The sequence below is a fragment of the Bufo gargarizans genome, chromosome 2 (assembly GCF_014858855.1).
Source record: "Bufo gargarizans isolate SCDJY-AF-19 chromosome 2, ASM1485885v1, whole genome shotgun sequence".
NCBI classification, from domain to species: domain Eukaryota; kingdom Metazoa; phylum Chordata; class Amphibia; order Anura; family Bufonidae; genus Bufo; species Bufo gargarizans.
Window position 1 is genome coordinate 212,190,612 of NC_058081.1, and position 17,808 is coordinate 212,208,419.

The 17,808-nt window shown below is 41.3% G+C and overlaps 1 protein-coding gene across 1 annotated transcript in view; it reads right to left on the bottom strand.

The window, feature by feature from the left end:
- Positions 1 to 9,499: 9,499 nt before the first annotated feature.
- Positions 9,500 to 17,808, bottom strand: part of TMEM209 (transmembrane protein 209) — a 40,855-nt gene continuing 32,546 nt past the window's right edge. Inside the window, exons 12-15 of the mRNA XM_044276724.1 lie at positions 17,125 to 17,239; positions 12,554 to 12,651; positions 11,430 to 11,503; positions 9,500 to 9,844 (exon numbers count right to left, since the gene is read on the bottom strand). Coding sequence (XP_044132659.1) covers positions 9,787 to 9,844; positions 11,430 to 11,503; positions 12,554 to 12,651; positions 17,125 to 17,239 — 345 coding nt within the window. The 3' untranslated portion in view covers positions 9,500 to 9,786. The remainder of the gene's footprint in view (positions 9,845 to 11,429; positions 11,504 to 12,553; positions 12,652 to 17,124; positions 17,240 to 17,808) is intronic.

Sequence of the window (17,808 nt, forward strand, 5' to 3'; positions counted from 1 at the left end):
ATTATACGGCTTAGTCAAATGAATAAACGGTCATATGATCAAGGTAAAGAGAATGAACTTAAGGACTTGCATCATCGGTTACACCTTCTTCAACTTCATAAATATGAGTTGGCTCTGAGAAGGCTTAAGGCTTCATACTATGGTCACGATAACAAAGCTGCCTCCCTTTTGGCTTCTAGATTGAAGGCCTTACAGAATAGATCTAAAATATCCTATATTTGCAATCCGAAAGGGAATAAGATCTTTGACCCTAAAGGAATAGCGGATACTATAGCTGGGTTCTACTCCAAATTATATAATTTAAGGGAAGACGAATATACGCCACAACCTGAGCCCAACGATATTGCTAGGTTCCTTGATTCTGTGAAACTATCCCTAATTGAAGAATCAGGATTGGAGGGCCTATCATCAGAATTCACACAGGCATAAATTACCTCAGCCATTAAATCCCTTAAATCCAATAAGACTCCAGGTCCAGATGGACTATCCAATGATTACTATAAACAATTATCCCCAATTCTGGTGCCATATCTTTGCAGATTGTTTAATCACGTGCGTGTAACAGGATCTTTTCCTGCAGTTACTTTCTGCTACAATAGTCACCTTACCTAAACCAGGGAAGAAGCCGGATAAACCTGAAAATTTCCGCCCAATTTCCCTCTTGAATACGGATTTGAAGCTGTATGCAAAGACATTGGCACTCAGATTGGCAGACATTCTCCCTAAACTGATCCATAAGGATCAAGTGGGATTGGTCAAAGGGAGGAAATCAGCAGATGGCACAAGGAGATTTCTGGATCTGATAGGTAGTGCGGAGTCCTGTGGAACGCCTTCGCTGCTGCTCTCACTTGACGCAAGAAGGCGTTTGACAGAGTGCACTGGGGATACTTAGAGGCAGTACTGAATCAATTTGGGATTGTCGGTTTGGTACAAAGAGCCATATTGGCATTATATTCTACACCGTCAGCGAAAGTATTAGCATCTAGCCATTTATCAGATTCCTTCCATATCACAAATGGAACGAGACAAGGGTGCCCCCTTTCCCCTTGATATTCACGCTGGTCATGGAACCTCTGGCTGAAGCTATTAGGTTTTCAGACAAGATACTGGGTATCCCTATCAATGGAGTACACCATAGAATTGGTTTGTTTGCCGATGATGTTATCATAGCCTTAACCAGTCCCCAGGAATCTCTTCCAGAAGTTATGGCCCTTCTCACGCAATTTAGTAATATATCGTACTACAAGCTCAATGCTAATAAATCCCTCATGCTAAATATGGGACTTCCTTCTAGGGTGTCTGTTCAGCTATCTACCCACTACGCATTTAAATGGTCCCAAGAAGGTTTGCCCTATCTTGGAATAGCTCTCACATTTCCCTCTAAAGAATTATTTGTCCATAATTATGCTCCCCTGACGATTAAAGCGGATATAGCAGCTTATTTTAAGGTGGAGGTATCATGGATGGGAAGAGTGTCGATTACAAAAATGATGATCCTGCCTAAAATATTATACCTCTTTAGAAATCTTCCTATTGTGTTATCTAAAAAAATACATAACGGATTATTAAATGCCTTTGTTTGGAATAATAAGAGATCTAGGGTAGCTGCTTCCACCTTATACAAAACAGAGTCGCAGGGTGGATTGGGCCTACCTAATTTGCTTCACTATTATCACGCTGCAATACTTGATCAAGTTAGGTGTTGGTTTTGTGTAGATGGTTCACCTCAGTGGGTGCAGATAGAACAAGATACTATTAAGCAAGCACCTCTAAAGGATTATTTCATGGCAATTCTTATAAACAACTCATTGCATTCCTCGCCACTGTCACCGATGAAAGCAAGTATGCAAGTAAGGCGTATACTTGATATCACAGTAAGGCTACTTTCACACTAGCGTTCGATCGGATCCGTTCTGAACGGATCCGATCATATTAATGCAGACGGAGGCTCCGTTCAGTACGGATCCGTCTGCATTAATAACTTAGAAAAAATTCTAAGTGTGAAAGTAGCCTGAGCGGATCCGTTCAGACTTTCAATGTAAAGTCAATGGGGGACGGATCCGCTTGAAGATTGAGCCATATGGTGTCATCTTCAAGCGGATCCGTTCCCATTGACTTACATTGTAAGTCTGAACGGATCCGCTCGCCTCCGCACGGCCAGGCGGACAGCTGAACGCTGTAAGCAGCGTTCAGCTGTCCGCCTGTCCGTGCGGAGGCGAGCGGAGGCTGAACGCCGCCAGACTGATGCAGTCTGAGCGGATCCGCTCCATTCAGACTGCATCAGGGCTGGACGGAGGCGTTCGGGTCCGCTCGTGAGCTCCTTCAAACGGAGCTCACGAACGGACCTATGAACGCTAGTGTGAAAGTAGCCTAAACATGGTGGAACTGCTTATCCCAGATATCTCCTTCTCAAATTGGGTAGCTGCAGGAATCTCAAAAATCCATCAGATTTGGAGTGCAGGGAGATTGGTCCCCTTCTCAACCCTGGCTACTTCCTATCATATACCCAATAATGAATTTTATAAATACTTACAACTGAGGTCCTTCTTAAGTTCCATTTCGGCAGCCCCGAAGCCTGACACATCAGTTTTTGAGTTGTACTAAACTTAAACCTAAAGTTGTAGTTTTTTTGTTTCATCTGGTCGTACTAAAGGTTTGTCAAAGATTTACATACTACTTTTGGAACATGAGTCCACTGATAAGGTATGGGGGCAGGCAAAATAAACCACGGAGCTTAAGCTTCTTAATGAAGAGCAAATGTGGCAGGGATCTTTTACTGCAGCACGGAAATTATCGAGCTGCGCAATGCATCTGGAATCCTCGCGTAAAATGCTATATAGGTGAGATATGACCCCTCAACGCTTATCACTAATATACCCAGAGATGTCAGCAACCTGCTGGAGGTGTGAAAAAATTATAGGAGATATAAAACATATTTTGGGGATGTTAAGCGCTGGTGGAGATTTGGGATAAAACATTTTTTCACTGTTAAAGAAAATTTTAGACACCCCAATATCGAGGGATCCGGCCCTCTGTCTACTATTTACAGGGATTGAAAATTTCCCGAGAGAAGATAGGGCCATAATATTTCATATCCTCACAACTGTAAAGACATTGATAGCAAAACATTGACGTTCCACTCTAACTCCTTCACTTGATGACATAGAACGTAGGGCGGGTTATAATTGCACAATGGAGGGTACGATGGCTTCTTGTAGAGGGACCTATGATGCTTACTTAAAACAATGGGCTAAGTGGCTAGCGGTGTATCCGAACTGACACATGGCTGACTAACCTGAATGAGCAATGCGTTATTATTATTACTACTATTACTGAAAATGCTTTGTTTTTCTCCGGCAACTTGAGTTTTGCTGTATTCCTGTTTGTTTTGGATTTTTACCCTCCTTTTTCTTTCCATCCTCTTTCTCCCTCCCTCTTTGACCAGGTTCCTCCCTGGGTGGGACGTAATACTTGTCTACTTGTTAATTCGTTAATAGAGCCATCATATTGGCATTGGGTATTCTTTGCTGTCTTATTAATCATTATTATCGCCTCAAGAACCTTGTGACATGTGTGCATCTGTTGTAACTTGCTATTCCTTTTTGAAATAATAAAATATTTGTGACTGACAAGGTCTGTAATGTTAATCTTATGCATGTGGTCTTGAATTAAGTGCTTGCATCGAAATAAGGTCCACAGTATGTGACATCATTAATTTAATACATGTGACCTGGAGGAATAAGTGCTTGATTGATTATATTGAAACATCTGAATAATGATCAGTAAGGTGACCAATAAGCGTGTCTTTACATTGGTGTGACTCCTGTACATATCATATAAATCATATGTTTATCATAACTACATGAGCTGGTGTCATAAGCAAGATTATTGACTTTAGGGGCTTTTGATTAATTGCAATATCTGTACCCGTTATTGGGTGACATATCGAGCTTTCATCTAAGACTTATAAGTTATTGTATTTGTTGATCTGTTTTTTTACCCATTATCTCTCTCCTGGTGAGCCTATACCAGAGGAAAAGTGTTGGAAGGTTTTAGGGTCTTTTGAGGGGAAAGTCAGGGCAGGTACGGGACCACAAGCCACCCACCATCTGGGTGTTCCTGTGGGTTAAGGCAACAGTGAGGGTTCCCATAGGGATAGTGAGGTCCCTTGCGTTGCCCTGCTCCTCTAATTTTGCCCTCCCCCTCATATACCATTGAGACTATCAGGTCTTATATATGTTTGTATGTATCTATGTTTTGTTTGAAGTCGGTGGATCATTGATTATTTAATAATTAACATTAAAAGTTACGTTTTATTTATGCTTACTGTCATCCATATGCTCCCATTGCATGAATTCACAATTATAAATATTTATATCCTCAGCGAGGTTAATAGCGATTAGTAAATATTGAGTTTTGTTTGGCTGTTAACCCTCAATGTGTTAAAGAATTTTTTTTTATTAAAATGGAAAATCTGCCCAAAAAGTGAAATTTAAAAATGTGATCTCCATTTTCCTTTAATTCTTGTGGAACACCTAAAGGGTTAACAGTTAGTAAAATCAGTTTTAAGTAACTTGAGGGGCGTAGTTTCTACAATGGGGTCATTTATGGGGATATCCACTACGTAAGCCCGACAAAGTGATTTTAGACCTGAACTGGTCCTTAAAAAGTGGGTTTTGGCAATTTTCTTAAAAATGTTAAGAATTGCTTCTAAAATTCTAAGCCTAACGTCCTAAAAAAATAAAATGACATTTACAAAATGATGCCAACATAAAGTAGACATATGGGGAATGTTAAGTAATAAATATTTTATGAGGCATCTGTTTTAACCCTTTAAGGACTCGGCCCTATTTCAACTTACGGACTTGGCCATTTTTTGCAAATCTTACCAGTGTCACTTTAAGTGTTGATAACTTTAAAACGCTTTGACTTATCCAGGCCATTCTGAGATTGTTTCTTTTTCGTCACATATTGTACTTCATGATACTGGTAAAATGAAGTAAAACCAAAAAAATTCATTTATAAAAATACAAATTTTAGCAAAAAAATTTAAAAAATTGCAAAATTTCCAAGTTTCAATTTCTCTACTTCTATAATACATAGTAATACCTCAAAAAAAATAGTTATTACTTGACATTCCCCATATGTCTACTTCATGTTTGGATCATTTTGGGAATATTTTATTTTTTGGGGATGTTACAAGGCTTAGAAGTTTAGAAGCAAATCTTGACATTTTTCAGAAATTTTCAAAAACCCAACTTTTAGGGACCAGTTCAGGTCTGAAGTCACTTTGAGAGGCTTACATAATAGAAACCACCCAAAAATGACCCCATTCTATAAACTACCCCCTCAAAGTATTCAAAACTGATTTTACAAACTTCTTAAACACTTTAGGTGTTTCACAAGAATTAATGGAAAATAGAGATACAATTTTAAAATGTCACTTTTTTGGCAGATTTTCCATTTTAATAATTTTTTTCCAGTTACAAAGCAAGGGTTAACAGCCAAACCAAATGCAATATTTATGGCCCTGATTCTGTAGTTTACAGAAACACCCCATATGTGGTTGTAAACTACTGTACAGGCACACGGCAGGGCGCAGAAGGAAAGGAATGCCATACGTTTTTTGGAAGGCAGATTTTGCTGGACTGTTTTTTTTGACACCATGTCCCATTTGAAGCCCCCCTAGAGTAGAAACTCCAAAAAAGTGGCCCCATTTTAGAAACTACGGGATAGGGTGGCAGTATTGTTGGTACTAGTTTAGGGTACATAAGATTTTGTGTTGCTCTATATTACACTTTTTGTGAGGCAATATAACAAGAAATAGCCGTTTTGGCACAGTTTTTATTTTTTGTTATTTACAACATTCATCTGACAGGTTAGATCATGTGGTATTTTTATAGACCAGGTTGTCACGGATGCAGTCGATACCTAATATGTGTACTTTTTTTTTGTTTATGTAAGTTTTGCACAATGATTTATTTTTTGAAGCAAAAATAAATAAATCATGTTTTAGTGTTTCCATAGTCTGAGAGCCTTGGGTAGGGTATGATTTTTGGAGGATGAGATGACGGTTTTATTGGCACTATTTTGGGGTGCGTGTGACTTTTTGATCGCTTGCTATTACACTTTTTGTGATGTAAGGTGACAAAAAAAATGGTTTATCCCAGTTTTTTTTATAGTGTTCATCTGAGGGGTTAGGTCATGTGATATTTTTATAGAGCCGGTTGATACAAACGCGGCGATACCAAATATGTATACTTATTTTTTTTATTTATTTTTTGTTTTACACAATAACAGCTTTTTTTTTCTTAAACAAAAAAAATGATGTTTTAGTGTCTCCATATTCTGAGCCATAGTTTTTTCATTTTTTGGGCGATTGTCTCAGGTAGGGGCCCATTTTTTGCGGGATGAGGTGTCGGTTAGACTGGTACTATTTTGGTGGACAAACGCCTTTTTTGATCGCTTGCTGTTGTACTTTTTGTGATGTAAGGTGACACAAATATGGTTTATTTAGCAGTTTTTATTTTTTAAGGTGTTCGTCTGAGGGGTTAGGTCATGTGATATGTTTATAGAGCCAGTCGATACGGACGCGGCGATACCCAATATGTATACTTCCCCTAATTTTTTTTTCACTTTATTTGGGGAAAATGACGTTTTTGTTTATTTTTACTTGAAACTTAATATGTTTTGGGGAAAACTTTAATTTTCAACTTCTTTTTTCACTTTATTTTTTGTCCCACTTTGGGACTTGAACTTTTGGGGGTCTAATCCTTTACAATGCATTCCAATACTTCTGTATTGGAATGCATTGGCTATATGAGTAATACTGTGTGTATTACCCATATAGCTTCCGGCCTGTGAGATCCAGGGGGCTGGATCTCACAGGCTCTTCACCAGAAGGGAGCGCGATGCCTTCCTTAGACATTGCACTGCCTTCCATGCCATCGGGTCCCCCCCCACAGCTACATGGGGACCCGATGGCACCGCCCGCCGCAACCACAGGTCTGAATTGACCTGCGGTTTTCGGCAATCGCCAACACGGGGTGGGGGGTGGGTTACATGACCCGCCCCGGCGTTGTGACAGGATGCCCGCTGAATGATTTCAGCGGGCATCCTGTTCCTATTAACCCCCGCCGCATTCTACTTTTAAACTTAGGACGTACCGGTACGTCCTAAGTCCCTAAGGGGTTAAAAGCAGAGAAATTGAAGTTTAGAAAATTTGGAATTTTTTGATAAAAGGTGAGATATATTGACTCAAATTTATGACTATAATGAAGTACAATCTCTGAATGGCTTGGATAAGTAAAAGCTTTCCAAAACTATTACCACAAAGTGACATATGTCAGATTTGCTAAATTAGGCCTGGTCAGGAAGGGGTCAAATGGCCCGGATGTGAAGTGGTTAATCATCACCAACTTGCTCTTTAGTAATTTTGGAAACACTGGTGTATGGTGGAGGGAGGGGGTGTTTTAACCTCTCTCTGTTCCTGCCCCTACAGAGGTCAGGGGTCAAGCTCCTTGTTACACAGTCATGGTGATCTCATGGAAACCGAATTACCGGTAAGTCTAATTCAGATTTTTTTGTATTAAATTTAAAAAATAGAGACACTTTCTAATATGCACCTTGTGTTTCTCACCTCTTGATCCAGTATTTACCCAGGTAGCAACAGGCTAAAGCTTAGACTGTGTATGATCGAAGCTTCTGTAGCAAGGAAAGCACACAATGTCATACTGACATTAAAGGGATTGTCCAGGATACAAAAATATGCCTAAAGTTGGCCACGATACAGCTTATTTTATTAACACCTGTCATCAACCCTATGTGTACGGCCACTACGGAAATCAGATCTCACCAAATTAAAGTCGGCCATACACATGAGAAATACAATCTGGAATCATTCCCATGGCTGAAAGGAAAACACCTAGAATGGGCTTGCACAACATAGTAAAAGACTGGCCGAATTTGGCTACGCACTTGTATTTTCGATGCCCATTTTCATCACATTTTCAGAAGACTTAGTCTGCCATTGGCCATGATGATGTAAATCCCACATCTGTGGCCTTGAGATGTCAAGTCCTACAGAATCGGACAGAGCCAAGCACAGGCTTGGCCAACTCTCCAACCATTTTCCAAAGCATGATGGGAATCAGGAGATATGAACCCATGTAAAATAAAGAAAGGAGCACCCACAAATACAGGAAGTGGGCCTTGCTGTTCAAAGAAACCAATCCACACCTGTATGTCAAATAGCATTTAAAAGCTAGTTTTTTGTTTTGTTTTTTTACACCCGCTCTACATAACGGGAGGTTTTATACGTAAAACATTAAAATTATGAAAGACAAAATTTAAAAAGTTTATTTCTTAAACAAGTCCATATAAAATACTTACAGCTCATGGAAAGATAAGTTATAAAACCGGCAAAGGGATAAGTAAATGGAAAGATTTCTCACAATTTGTGTTTTTTGTAGCTTTCATGTGATTAATTTAAATATATACACTCCTGTACATGCACCACTGGTAATACATTAACCATTTTATTGCAATATCCAATCATTTTGTTTAAAAAAATAAATCACTCAATATCACTGAACATAGGATCTCTACTGAAATCAGTGTATTCTCATGATGTCCTACCAAGACTCTACAGAGACAAAAAGGGACTTTAAATGGGTTTTCCAGGAGTTCAATACTGATGGCTTATTCCCAGGATTGGTCATTAATATCTAGCAGTGGGGGTCCGACACGCAGCTCCCCCCCCCCCCCCCACCAATCACCTCAGAGGCAGTGAGCACTTGCCTCCTCACAGCTTAGTATCCATTCACACGTTCCATTGTGTATTGCAGATCCGCAATACACACAGCTGTCACACCGATAGAACTGCCTATTCCTGTCCACAATTGCGGACAAGAATAGGACATGTTCTATTTTTTCCGGAGCGAGCTGCGGACTGGAAAATCGGGGGCATGCTCCGGAAATGCGGCTGCGGACAGCACACTGCGTGCTGTCCGCATCTATTCCTGCCCCTTAGAGAATCGGGTGCTGACACATTCAGGGACGTGTGAATGGACCCTTACCAAGCACTGTGCCGTACATTGTATATAGTCCTGTTTTTGGTCTATTAGCCCAGCAACAATCACTTGAATGGGACCAGGCTGCAAATAAGCCATGTAATCAACAAACATGACAGCTCTTCAAACAGATGATCAGCGGAGGTGTTGGGAGTCAGACCCCCAATTTTCACGAAGCAACCAGATTCTACGACGTATCTTCAGTATAGGCCATCAATAATGAACTCCAGGAAAACCCCTTTAAACCCTGATATAACTTGACTTCAGATAACAAAACCTGAAAAATGAACTGGATGCCAGACAAACATGAATTACCCAAAGAATATAACTTGTGTGTCAACATGACAAAAAGGTCCATGTAGTAACATGGTTTCTGTGTAATCCCAATAACCTTTCATGAGCTCAAAAAACACTTGACAAATGTAAAATATATTTCCAAAAGGCAGTTTTATGTAGTTTACAAAATCGAAATATGAATGGGGATATCAGAAATATAAGTAAAACTTAGATGGCCAGCATACAATTACATGAGATCTGTTTACATCATACCATATAGTTGTATATGAAAGACAAAATAAAAAGGGGGAAAAAACATGAAAACCGACTGTAAACCTAAATACATAGTCAAGTTGGAGAACATCCATGCCATGTTTATAAGTTCCCAGAGACACCCTTTAAATAACTACATTCATATCAATTTTTCAAAATTTTATCATCAAAGGTCACCGAAAATCCACAATATATTCACTCCAGATAAACCAAGATTTACTCTCCTAGAAAAGAAAAAAATAAATAATTAGAACAAGGAAACGGCGCAGTACATCATACATATGAACTGGGAACACATTGGCAGAGATTTGTCAAAAGGAAAAGTGGAGCAATTGTCTATCTGCAACTAATTAGGTTGCCAATTTCATTTTCTCTGCAGATTGCAAGCTGAAATCTGTTCTGCTACACTAGTTCTGATAAATCGCTATCATTTATACTAATGCTGAGCTTTAAAGCATACTATTTTCAGAATAACCCATAGTGTATTTAGGTCACAAACACCAGCTCTGAGCAATATGACCCCTTAGTTTGATTAAAAGCTTAGAAGACCTTCATTCTTGACAGTTAAAGGGGTCGTCTGAGCTACAGATATTAAAGAGAACCTTTCACCGCTCCTGACATGCCTGTTTTAATAGCTCCATGCATTTCTCATGTAATAACAATTCTGGAGCATCTATTCTTATGTCTCGGTGTTGTACCGTTCCTTTATTGTTTCTACTAGAAGTTATGAATGAAACATTAGCAGTCTGCAGTAAGGGTACAGAGGGGTGGTGTGTACCTGCACAGACTCACTATCCTGCCATTTTCAGACTGTGCAGGTAGACCCCCCCCCCAACCAGTTACTTCCCCTCTGTACCCTTACTACAGACTGCTAGCAATTCATTCATAACTTCTAGTAGAAATAAAGGAATGGTACAACATAGAGCCATAAGAATAGATGCTCCAGAATAGTTATTACATGAGGAATGCATGAAGCTCTTAAAACAGGAATGTCAGTGGTGACAGGTCCTCTTTAAAGATAAATTGTCAGGATAGGTCATCAGTATCAGATCAGGATGGGGGGGTTCGACTCTTGGCACCACTGCGGATCAGCAGTTTGTAGTATGCTTGTGCAAGCCCTGCGTCCTCTTCAATGTTTACCTGCACGCTGTCTACATTATTGCACCAGTGCAGTATAATTACACTTATTCACGTGAATGGGAGAGGAAGATGTAATTATACTGCACCACCACCAGAGACAGCGTGCAGGTAGACAACGAAGAGGACCCTTCAAACTGATTGTCAGGGGTGCCTGGAGTTAGAGTCCCACCAATGTGATACTAATGGCCTATCTTGAGGTTAGTTCATCAACATCTGTAGCTAGGACAATCCCTTTTATTTTTTTTCCAACAAGTGCAGAGTTTATGAAGAGTTACAGACAGTGAGATTGCCAAATACAGAGGAAAAGGAGGAATATAGATCTATTTCAAAGTGTATTAGTGTTGCCCTGTTTATCAATGGGGAAAGCAAATTAAAATATGGATATGCTTTAAAAGGTGTTATCCCATTACGAGCACTTATCCTTATCTACAGTGTCTGATCGTTTGAATGGAGCAGCAGTGAGTGGTGTGCTCCCACTCCATTCATAAGGGGACTACAGTTTGACCCCTGCTGATCAGACATTTATGCCTCATCCTGTGGAAAGGGAATGAGTGTTTGTAGTGGGACAACCCCTTTAACGGAGGAGGAGCACAAGCCGTATTTCTAGTGTTTAATCCACAAGTGGTAGGAATTCGGTTTGAAAATCCATAATTCTTCTATTATACGTACCCAAGCATTCCAGATTCTTTAGTCTTTATTATGTACAGAAACATTAGTAATGTATGGAACAAGTTGTTTCTCCCCTAAAAAATAAATAGAATATTAGATTTTTATTTTAACACAAATTGCCAATGATAGAGGACTCATTACATATTAGGGATAGCTGCCAACTGTAGACCCACAATTCTGTGTTCTAACACCTGAGATGTTCCAAATGGCAGTACTCACAACAGACCATCCAAACACACAACCACCACCACCACCACACACACAATTACACCACACAAATATTTCATGCAATGCCTTAAAATGTAACCCTTGCATCGGCAACCAGAAGTTATCACCTCCTGTAATAATCTGTGCGGCAAGATATTATGACTGCAGAATCTCATCATGCACAAATAATCTACAATTCATCTCTTAAAAGGACAGGTAGGAGTGTGGCAATCCAGGACGGTGCCTGGAATCCTGAACTGTCCCACTCGATGCTGGCCTGAATGCTGTGTGTGGCCACCCTAGCAACGCAAGTACAACAGTTATGCTGTGAGCTACTACAAGAAGGCATCAAATGAAACACTATATTTGACAGCAAGAAGAGCACAGGCACCCCGCACCTACGCGGATCGGCAGCGTAGATCTAGAGCAGACATCTGGCAACAGAGCTACACCCGAGCTGATTACTTAGTAAAAGGGTAGACAACCCCTTTAATGGTGTCCTTAGTGATTCATTCAGATCTGTTTGAAAGTATGAATAGCTATTATGGCGTCTTCAGGGAGGTCAGCCATGATAAAGTTAGAGAGCTTAACAGAATTTAAAATCAGAAAAATGACACAAGACTTGCCCTTTTTCTCCCAAAGAAACAATTGTTAAGAAGGGTTTCCCACCTTAAAAACTGATAAATATACCACTAAGAAGTCTTTACTTCATGATCATCGGCAAGCCATAACCCATAAGGTGTTTCATCATGCCATGCTTCATTGTTAGTGAAAAAAAGTGTGCCCTTATCTTTTGGCCCACTGGAAATACAGTTTAAATATTACAAGTACTTGCTAATAACTAAAAAGTCAATATATATTTAGTTCTAAAACATGCAGGTAATGTATGTCCACATAATCGTATATAAAAATACTACCTTTGGCAAGTTGTATATGTGCTTTTGGTAAACAAGTTCATAGTGGGGAGGATTGATGTGGCTCTGGTGGATGCAAAAGACATTTTCATTTGAAGTATCTAAAAAGACAAAAAGAACGTAGATTTAAAACCAAGTAATGAGGACATGTTCACTCATACAACATCTGTCTCACTGTCCTCCATTTCACTGTAGTACAAATACATTTTCTTTATATCACAAACTGTATCATTTTCTTGGATTATCTCAGAACATGGTTGAAAGGAAAACCCGCCTTCAGGCTAGCATGGACAAGGAAGACACCCAGCTCTCATGCTGGCAGGGACAAGGAGCTACATGCATTTCTAGCAAGTCTTCTGGCAAAAAACATTGGGGTAAATTTACTACTGAAAATGAAATTTGCACCAAAAAAACTGGGGTACACGCTTTGCACTGCCTTTATCAGGTGTTTTAGAAACTTATCTAACATATGCATGCCTTGTTCAACAAAAAAAGCATAGTATTGGGGGAAAGGGCATGATGCAGGAATGGGGGGTGGCTTAAAAGGTCACTGATAGGGATGACAGTCTTTGAAGTTAGAGTTCGGGTTTACACTGAATTGAGTTATGGATTCCGTTACCACGGACCCTAACGCAATTCAAGGATTCCGGAATAATGGAAAATCGGACAGATGCGTTATGCTGGCCATACACTTCTCTTATGACGGAATGCTTCTAAAGACATTCCGTTATGCATTCAGTCCCCGATTCGCGTTATGGTCCGTGGTAACGGAATCGATAATGCAATTTCGCGTAAACCCGAACTTACAAAAAAATTAGGTTCGCTTATCCCTAGTCACCGAGTTTTCAGAAAACTTTTGATATGTCAGACATATCAAAAGTTTTGATCAGTGGCATCTGAGTGCCGAGACCTCCACCGATCTTTAGAACGAGGAGAGAGAAGTACTTGCATATATAACGCTCTCTCTTCTAGCTGCAGGAGACGAAGTGAGACAGACTTGAAAGAAAGTCTATGGGTCTGTCTCGATTCAGACTCTACCATCAAAACTTTTGATATGTCTTAGTGCCCTGTTAAAAGGGGATGCTGTGTGCCAACCACTGTGATAAATCTGGCACAGTATTAGTAAATCTGCCCCATTTCATTTACAAGACAGCTTATATATAATGTAAGCAAAGATGAACATGATAGAAAAAAAATAAAAAGTTTATACAACTGCTCCTTTATATTTGTAAAATGAAGAGTGAATAGATCATAATGCTCTGAAATAACACACAATTTTCCTTTAATGCTGCCAAACCTCTGCCATATCTGCTCTGTTGAATTAGTTACAATACATTCACCAAAAAAATACAAGGAGGAGTTGTTGGAATCAAATGAAACGTTATATGTGTGAAGGTAATGAGATATGTAAGGGAATACAACATTAGAGCGAAAAGATACATTTATTGGGGGAAACTGTAAAATTAACAGGAAACTCTAGCCTGGATATATTCGGGATGTTGCAGCTGGGCCTGCAGATCCTGCACACTTGTAGGTTGCTGAAGCTGAAGTCCCAGCTGGTCCCCTAAATGCTCGATTGCTGACAAATCTTGGGGTCTGAGCAGGCCAGAGAAGTGTTGAAATCTGGTGGAGACATTCACAGGAAACCCTTGCTGTGTACAGACGAGCATTATGCTCCTGCCAGCTGGAAGCCCTGCGGCACCCCAGGTGGCTTTAGGATGTCCTGCACATATTACTGAGCTGCTAGTGTCCCTCATATCACTACTAGGATTGACCGACTGTCATATGTGATTGCTCACCACATCATCACACCAGCAATTGGGGCAGTGTGTCGCTTTACAGCAAAGGCAGAATTGAAGCGCTCACCACAAGGCCCCATATTAAAATAGAACCATCGTTGGATCCCAAAGTATCACCTGGATTCATTGCCGAAGATCAGGGCCGGCGTCATAACCCGACATCCCCGGGCAAGTGCCGTGGCCCAATGCTCCTGGGGGGGCCCACTGAGCTGCTATGAGCACTTCCATCAATACAGATGGAAGCTCTCACTGCTGTCATTTCACTTACGCAGTACCCCTTTGGTGGGCCCTCTGAGCTGCAGAGACACAGAACACGCCCTCTCTACACAGGACACACGCTGCCTGAGGAGAGAGACCGGAGGGCTGGAGCTGGAGCAGAAGTGTGAAGACAGTCTGTGAGTGAGTCTGCACTGTGACTGTCTCTTGTCTGTGAGACAGAAGGGGGGGGGGGGGGGGGGGGGACTCTTCGATCTGCTGCTGCTTCATTCTATTTAGTTGTGTTACTGTTTCATTAAGCAGTTTGTCTCCATGACACCTGCCCCCACCCCACATATCCTGTCCTATCTCATCCTCATGGAGCCCTTGCTGTCTCCTTTCCTCCCTCATGTATCCAGAGCTCCTGTTCCACCCTCCTATCTCCTATTGCTGCCCTGCACAGACCTCCTGCCCCTACTTGTTGTATGACTCCCCCCTCAGAGCCCCTTCCACCTACTTGCTGTGTCCACCCCTCCTGTCCATCCAGGGCCCCGGGCCGCTGTCTCACTCCTCTGCTTCTCATTATGGTGGCATCTGAACAGCATTCACCATAAGAACCTTCTAACGTCACAGGGTCATGTGACTGTGCCCCCCACCCCGTACTGTGCCCCTTTATACCCTGCATTGTGCCCTCTTACCACACCCTGTACTGTCCCTTTTATCCAGTCACTGTATGGTGGTTTTATCATTGTATGGTGGTGTTATCACTATATGGCGGTGGTATCCAATAACTGCATGGCAATAACTGTATCCCCTTCCATACCCACACCACTTTTTTTAGACCTGGCATGAGCGGGAAAAGATACAGATTGCGGTGCTAAGGACCTTTGCGCCACAATCTGTGTCAGAAATACGCCTAATATAGAAGTATTTCTATATAATAAATGACCCCCTAATTGTATTATTATTTGGGGGTAGGGCTAATATCTTTATAGTGTATAGATTCTAGTGTATTATACTGTGCCCTGTATTTCCCAGTAGAAAATGATCCTTGGGAAACAGTCCTCATCCCTGACCACCAGGAACAGTTAGCTCTCTGTCAGTACATGGCGGCCTCCCCCCTCCGCCACGCTGCTCTGATGTGTACTGGTGCTTATTCTGACAGTAGGGCTGGGTTCACATCCCATTTGTGCCATCCATTTAATGTATACCAAAAACGTATGCGTTACCAGATGCCTCAGACTGATGCCGTACAGTGGCGTCGATTCACCATACAGTTCCATTGTAAGAAAACATATGTTAACGTATGCATTTTTTTACTTGACTCTGCAGGATACAAAAACGTGGAGTGCTGCACATTTGTATACATCAAACAGATAGGAAAAACGTGATGTGAACACACATTGGGGGGAGGGGGTGCGTACTAAAATTTGCTGTGGGGCCCAGTCAGTTCTAGCTACATCACTGCACATCTCCTTCTCTCCTCCAGGCCTGGCTCACTGCTGCAGCGGGCCGGAGGAGAGAAGGAGCGCAGGGAGCTGCGGTTAGTGAATGACAGGACCACCAGCTCCCCTGCAATGATAGGTATGTGAGGGCCACTTACACAATATAATGACTCCCAGTGCCCCCTATTTAGTATAATGATCCCCATTGACCCTCCATTTAGCATAATGACCACCAGAGCCCCCATTAAATATAATTACTCCTCGTCCCCCCTACATACAGTATAACCCCCAGTGTGGGGGCGACTGGGGGTCATTTTTCTGAATGGAGGGTCACTGTGGGGTCATTATACTGTGAGGGCCCTTTACATAGTATAATGACCCCCAGTGTCCCCCATTTAGTATAATGATCACCAATGACCCTCCATTCAGTATAATGACCCCCAGAGCCCCCTCCATACAGTATTCTCCCAGTGTGGGGGCTACTGGGGGTCATTATATGGAATGGGGGCGACTGGGGGTTATTATTCTGAATGCAGGGCCACACGTGGTCATTATACTGTGTGAAGGGCCACTAGTAGTCATTATACTGTATAGGGGCCACTGGGGGTCATTATACCGTGTGGGAGCCACAGAGGGACATGTCAATGTAAAAAAATGCCTCATGGGGGCCCACTGGGATTTATCGCCCAAGGGCCCACATGAACCTGGAGCCGGCCCTGCCGAAGATGATACAGTTCCAGTCCATAACAGTCCAGGTTCCTCATCCACGACACCAGTGCAAATGAAGAAGACAGTGGTTGGTTGTCAATGGCAGTAAAGGGCTTTTCGGCTGATCAAATAATCCTCTCTACTGGTGGTCTGTCTGGGCCGTCCAGAGCCTGGTCCTCATGTGTACGTGCCCTTACCATTTTACCTAAAAATCTGGGTGTATTATTTTTTTGGGTCAATGACTGTATGAAAACAGTGAACCATGAATCTCTATAGGGAGATTATCGAATACTTCATGGTCTCCACTGATATAACTAATAAAAGCAGGGGCTTTAGAGAAATCTAGAGTTAAACCTGCACATTATGTTCCATGGTAACAAACAACACGTTACAAAACATATGCATCTTAAAACCTAGACTTGCATACCAGGTTTATCAGGCGTCTGAACAAAGTGTTGAGAGGTGAAGGTTTTGCCATCAGGATACTTGGGATGAGGGGGCAGTCGAGAGTCGAGGTACGTACAGAACACATGCATGAGTATCTAAAATGAAAGTTAAGAAAAAAATTATGTAACAAAAAAAAAATTTTTTAATTGACTGTATGAAAGCAATTCAAAAAATTCTGATAAAGAACCATATGCAGCTCTTTCAAGCACATTCTGATAGATAAAAAAAATTAAAAAAATACAGAAAAACGTGGCCATCTCTAAACTATTCACAGCAACACATAAAAACGCCAAAGGATAGATGATAACATCAAACTGACTGTCTCACAAAGACAACCCCTTATTAAAATGAAGCGGCCTGCAGCAGGGTCCTGCTTCGACCCTTGGCATAGTTTTCTCCTGCAGCAGCAAATACAGGGGAAAGGTTGCATTATATGCTGGTGACTGTAAATTAATATCTGTGCATGTAAAGCACCAAGTCCTAGCAGGAGTCTCCGATTAGGCACATTGATTTTGGTTGGTTGATTTTGCCCGCATAGTGCTCATTGACAGAATTACTCTAAACATTCTAGGAGCAGACCAGAATGCAGAGTGAAATACAGAGCAGCCCACACTTTCAGGAGGAAGCCCAATGAGTAAAGGCTATATTACACAGCCCAATTCCG